Source organism: Trichechus manatus, unplaced genomic scaffold (assembly GCF_000243295.1).
Source record: "Trichechus manatus latirostris isolate Lorelei unplaced genomic scaffold, TriManLat1.0 scaffold00185, whole genome shotgun sequence".
Taxonomy (NCBI): Eukaryota; Metazoa; Chordata; class Mammalia; order Sirenia; family Trichechidae; genus Trichechus; species Trichechus manatus.
Window position 1 is genome coordinate 4359240 of NW_004444121.1, and position 5882 is coordinate 4365121.

The 5882-nt window shown below is 66.0% G+C and overlaps 1 protein-coding gene across 1 annotated transcript in view; it reads right to left on the minus strand.

Moving 5' to 3' along the window:
* PARP10 (poly(ADP-ribose) polymerase family member 10) overlaps nt 1-5882 on the minus strand; it is a 12100-nt gene that overhangs the window by 5348 nt on the left and 870 nt on the right. Inside the window, exons 2-10 of the mRNA XM_023741617.1 lie at nt 3520-3719; nt 3182-3436; nt 2871-3107; nt 2089-2797; nt 1722-1962; nt 1393-1614; nt 1223-1304; nt 362-1036; nt 133-269 (exon numbers count right to left, since the gene is read on the minus strand). Of these exons, the coding sequence (XP_023597385.1) occupies nt 133-269; nt 362-1036; nt 1223-1304; nt 1393-1614; nt 1722-1962; nt 2089-2797; nt 2871-3107; nt 3182-3436; nt 3520-3719 (2758 nt within the window). The remainder of the gene's footprint in view (nt 1-132; nt 270-361; nt 1037-1222; nt 1305-1392; nt 1615-1721; nt 1963-2088; nt 2798-2870; nt 3108-3181; nt 3437-3519; nt 3720-5882) is intronic.

The following is a 5882-nucleotide window of genomic DNA, read 5'->3' on the forward strand; positions in this document are numbered from 1 at the left end:
CCGGGCAGCTCCCGGCCAGCCCCACACCGGGCAGCTCCCGGCCAGCCCCACACCGGGCAGCTCCCGGCCAGCCCAAGCTGGATGCCGGGAGACCGACAGCCCACAGGCTGGGCAGGCGCAGATGGTGCTCACGCGGACAATGCAGATCCTGCTGTGGGCAGCGTCCAGGGTGTCGTAGAAGGCCCGCACCACCTTCTGGAACTCCTCGGAGCTCTCAGCCAGACACTCTAGCCCGCTGCTGGAGAGGCCCTGCAGCCTCGGCTGTGGTGCTGGCACCAGGAGAGAGAGGTGAAGGCCGTGCCTAGGGCCCTGGCCCTTGATGGCTGCCCCACCCACCTGCCACCGTGCTGGGTCCACTCACTGCAGGGGCTCGGGGCCGCCGGGAGAAAGGCCTCACTCTGATCCCCGGGGCAGGCCAGCAGCGCTGCGAAGTGGCGGGCTGCGCGGGCTGGCTGGGCCCCGAAGCCACGGAGGACGGCGCAGTCCCCGTGGAGGCCAATGCTCACGCCGTGGCACTTTTCCAGCTGGGCATGAACCTCTGCCGGCAGCACTCGGCCCCGGGCGTCCACCGTCTCCTCCCCGAGGTGGGCCTCCAGGGCGGCCTCCAGTGCCCGGTCCAGCTCCTCCACGTCCTGCTCGAAGGCCAAGTGCACCAGCAGCTGGGCCGGCCCGCCTGCCCCACTCCCCGGAGGCTCTTCTGCCTCCAACAGAGGCTGCTCCAGCAGGGACAAGGCCAGGGCATGCTGCAGCGTGGCCGCCTCCTCCTGCTCAGCCCTGACGCCTTGCAGCTCCAAGGACCGGTGGAGGGCCAGCTGCAGCGCAGCCTCCTCCTCCAGCCGCCCGGGAGCCCTGGTAGTGGGGGCCACAGGCTCCTCCCCAGCCCTGGGTGCAGGCTCTTCCACCAAGCACCCCGAACTTGCTGCTTCCTCCTCCTCCCGGGGAGGCTCCTCCTCGGGCTGCTGCTCCTCCAGCTCCAGGGGCAGCCACTCCTCCCCGTCTAGGCCCTCCAGGGTGGCCAGCAGCTCTCGGACCTCCTCTGGGGGCCCCGGCCAGGGTAGCATGAAGAACAGAATGAGTCAGGGAAGAGTGAAAGATGGAGGAGGATTTAGGGGCTACAGGGTGGGGGTGGGCAGGGTCAGGGGACAGGAAGATTGAGGAGCAGGGCAGAGAATGAGGTCAGAAAGGGCCCCAGGACCCATGGGGGGTCCCCAGCGAGCCTCACCCAGGCTCACGTTCCCCTGGTCACTGCCTGCACTGTCTTGGGGCAACAGGGTGTGGGCCTGGAGGGCCTCCGTGGGGTCCACCTGCAGGAAGAGGTCAGGGCCCACAGGTTCACACCCCTGCCGGGTCCAGGGTGGGAAAGGGGAGGGTCGGGCAGGACTCCACCTGTACCTCTTCAGTGCCCGTGTCCAAGGTGGCCCTGGCCAGCCGCTCTGTCCCAAAGACACACTGGAACTGAGCTTCCAGTCCCTGAAGGAGGCACTGCCCCTCTGGGCCCAGCAGGAAGCTGGCACTGCCCGGGTGCCTCAGGCTCAGCATGTGGCAGCTGATGCTGCCCAGCAGGCTCCGAAGAAGCTCCTCGGCTGCCTGGCACGGGGCCGGGGCACCACAGAGCTGCAGGGTGGGGGTGAGGGCTGTCTGCAGGCTCAGGGCACAGGAAAAGTGCCCAGAGCCCCCAGGGGGAGGAGGGGTGATGATGCGGAGTCCCAGGGGTCACGTACCCGAAACCCAGTCACATCCATCCCTTCCAGGGGGAAAAGGGCGACATCTCCCAGGCTTGCGAGAAGGTCCTCGTGATGGAGCTGCAGGAAGCGCAGCGCCCCTGGCTCCATTGACAGCACCATCTCCACTGCACCCCCCTGCCCCAGAGACTCCACAGGTCCCCCCTGCCCCAGAGACTCCACAGGTCCCCCCTGCCCCAGAGACCCCACAGGTCTCCCCTGCCCCAGAGACCCCACAGGTCTCCCCTGCCCCAGAGACCCCACAGGTCCCAGGCTCATGGGCCCCTCCTGACCCGGAGACCCCACGGGTCCCTGGCTCACGAGCCCCTCCTGACCCGGAGACCCCACGGGTCCCTGGCTCACGGACCCCTCCTGCTCTGGAGACCCCACAGATCCCTGGCTCATGGGCCCCTCCTGACCTAGAGACCCCACGGGTCCCTGGCTCACGGGCCCCTCCTGACTCGGAGACCCCATGGGTCCCTGGCTCATGCGCCGGTCCTGCCCCAGCAGCTCCATGGGCCCCTGGCTCACGGGCCCCTCCTGACTCAGAGACTCCATGTGTCCCTGGCTCATGGACCCCTCCTGCTCTGGAGACCCCACAGATCCCTGGCTCACGGGCCCCTCCTGACCCGGAGACCCCACGGGTCCCTGGCTCACGGGCCCCTCCTGACTTGGAGACCCCATGGGTCCCTGGCTCACGGGCCGGTCCTGCCCTAGCAGCTCCACGGGCCCCTGGCTCACAGGCCCCTCCTGCCCCAGCAGTTCCACGGGTCCCTGGCTCACGGGCCCCTCCTGCCCCAGTAGCTCCACGGGTCCCAGCCTCAGAGTGGCCTCTGATCGCCCTGGCGCCTCCACAGAGTCTGTCTTTGTCACAGTCCCTCTGCTCTCCAGAGCCCTCGCCGGCCCTCCAGCCTCCAGGAGTGTGTGCTCAGATGCCTCAGGAGACAGCCAGGCGAGGCAGTCCCCTTTACGGGCATCCTCAGCAAGCTCTTGGGGTTCCAGCACGTCATAGTGGGGGATGAGGTGCAGCATGGAGTCCTGCAGCCAGTGGTCCCGCTGCAGCACGCGCTCAGCCACTGGAGGAAGAGATGGAGAGGAGGTCAGTACTCTGCAGCGGTGGGGCGTGCGTGCCCAGGCAGCCCCACTCACCCTGCCACTGTCGGAAGGAGACAACAGTGCCCAGGGCCCCAGGTAGGCTGCGCAGGTCCTCCAGCGGCCCCCCGCCACTGCGGGGCTCGTTCTCCAGGTACAGCTCCAGCAGCAGCGGGTCTGGGTGCCGCGTGTCCCCCCACACCCGCACGGCTCGGGTCTGGGGCATGCGGGCCAAGGTCACTGCAGCGCCGTCCAGGCCCAGCAGCCGGGCCTGCTCCTCCAGGACACCAACCTCTGTGGGTAGGGCAGGAGTCAGCTGGGCACCTCCCTACCCGGCTCCAGGCAGTCCCACCTCTCACATCTCTCACCTGCCTCCGATAGGGGCGCCGACAGCTGGACCAGCGCACAGTCGGGCCAAGTGCTGGCCAGGACAAGGCAGGACTGCTGTGGGAGTCCGGCTGCGCGCAGCAGAGCCTGCACATGCTGCTCCAGGCGCGGGGCCGCGGCACCGGGAGGCAGCCCTTGCAGCAGCAGACGCCCGGGGGCCCGGGGCGGGGCCGGCCGCAGGCTGAGTCGCGCCTGGTGCAGCATGTGCTCCCCGTGTGCCAAGACCCTCGCGGCGTCTGCGGGCAGGGGCGGGCGCAGGTCAGAGCTGGCAGGCTCTTGGAGCTCCTAGGCCTCCCCTTCCTCTAGGCCACCCCCTCACCTGCGGACTCTTGAAAGGTAAGGACGCCCCCACAGCCCAGTCTCTGCCAGCGCAACACAGGACCTCCCCCAGAGCGCCGCCGGTTCTCGAAGTAGAGCGTAAGCAGCTCATCCGGCACGTCGGGGGGCAACCCACGGAGCTCCACGGCCGCGGACGCCTCCGCCATCACAACCTGGGGCCGAGCGGTGGGTAGGAGGAGCCTATGGCCCACTCCATCCTCCCACCCCTCCCCAGCACCCTCTCCACGTGTCCCCTAACCTGGTACTTACATACACCCCACCAGTCTGAGCCCGGCCCCTCGCCTTCAGCCTGGTTCCCGAGTCTGCCCCCGGGGCCCCGCCTCGCTCGCAGGCAGGCTTTGCCGGGAAGCAAAAGTGAAACTGTTCCGAGGGAGCTAGAGAGGGAGGGGCCGGGCCTGAGGCTGGGGACTGGGTGCCTTCGGTCAGGTGCTTCTGCCTGTGACCCCTCCTTTGCCCCCAAGCTTGCCTGAGAGCCCCGGGTCCACTGACCCTGACCGGGAGGTGCTGGCTGCCCCGGCCCTTGGGAGGCTGGGCTGGGGGAGTTTGACTGGCCTCCGGTACTCCTCAGCTTCCGCCCCAGAAATGACCAGTTATATCCCCTCACTAAATCCACCCAAGGGGACTCTAAGTTACTGCCCCGACTCAGGGACCCTAGACTCAGGGAGCCCAGGCCTCTGTGTCACTCCCGCAGCATGGGCAGCTCTACGGGCCCTCACACCTCCTGAGGGCTAAACGTGAGCGCTCCCAGCCCTTGACCTACAAGAGCTGGGCTCCAGCCAAGCCTCCCTCCCCATCTTCACCTCCTGGACCTGCCCAGTTGCCCCATCATCACCATCACCGTCATTGTGGCTAACCCCACCAGGAGCGCTGAGCTGAGTGTCCACACATGTCGCTTCCGTTTTCCTCACTGTGCAGGGAAACGGAATGCAGACGGCCGCGCAGCACCAGGCCTCACACCCAGGCCACATCTCTGAATCCACTCCCTGCCACCGCCCTTGCCCCCATCCCCCCACCCCCCACCCCCGTCCCTGGTCTCCATGTCCCCACCTCCCTTCACGGGCTGAGCACACCCCCGGCCCCCATGTCGCTCAGAGTAAAAGCCAAAGTCCTTTGGAGGGTCTGCGCAGCTCTGTCTGGCCTGGCCCCAGTCGCCTCGGCCTCATCCCTCCTGCACTCCCTCGGCCCAGTGGGCTCCAGCCTCCCAGCCGAGGGCTCTTCCCCTAGCACGGAAGGCCACGCCCACCTCAGCCCTGGCTCCGCCCCTCGCTCCATCTGCACCGCTGTCCCCAGAGAGCCGCCTGGCCAGCCCTCCGGCTGCCTGTTCCACTCTCTGCTCGGTGAGGCCCGCCCTAACCACCCTTCACAGACATCCCGCAAAAACTGTGTTCCCCCTATTTGGCTCTTAATGGCAGAATTAACATGAACTTAAAACTCCTGAAGGGCCTCTAACCTGTGTGGCCCCTCCCAAAGTCTGTGCCAAGCTTTGTCGTTTTAAATTGTTCTTAAAGAGGCCCCCCAAAGTGTTTAAGCTTTTGGTTCTACAAAGCCTGAATCCATCCCTGCCTGCTCCACTTTTTTCTTCTCATCCAGTGTATCCCCTTCTAACACACTGAATACCACGTGTGACTTGAGCCCCTGTTGTAGAGGACCTGCCACAGGCAATGGTGGGCTGGAGCCAGCTCCTATAGGACCAGAACGTCCCATTTTCAGGACTTTCTGTGAACTGGTTGTTGTTACATGAATTCAGCCAGGTGGGAGTATGTACACTGTGCACACGTACAAGGGCTACAGACCAGGGCCTCCCCCCACCAGAGCTAGATGTCCAGCATTGAACCATTGGCACAGGACCGAGCCTTCCAGAAGCACAGTCTTGTTGTGCAGACGTGAGGAAGACGGCGAGGATAGACGGTCTAGCACCGTGCTTGACACTTACACGGTTTTCTTAACTGGTGGAGAGAGTGAGGCAATTAAACCATTAGTCATCTGGATTTGAGACACTTAAATGAACAGGTACAGTGAACGTGCTTCAGTTCCAGAAAGGGACTGACATGCATCTTTGGAACGTTGAACCAAACTTGCCAGGCCCGGTCTCACCTCTCTCCTGGGCAGGTAGTATGCGTGGGGTCTGCGCGGGACGACCCCCGCAGCCCTAGCCCCGCCCACAGGGGGCGGGGCCGTCTAGCCATAAATCCCGCCCCATCAGACCCCGCTGACACAAGCCCCGCCCATCACTAGCCCCGGCCCCGCCCCATCACGGGTCCTCAGCCCTAGCCCCGCCCACACGGGGGCCTGGCTCCGCTCCGTCACAAGCCCCGCCCCGTCACAAGGCTCTTGCGTCTCCGA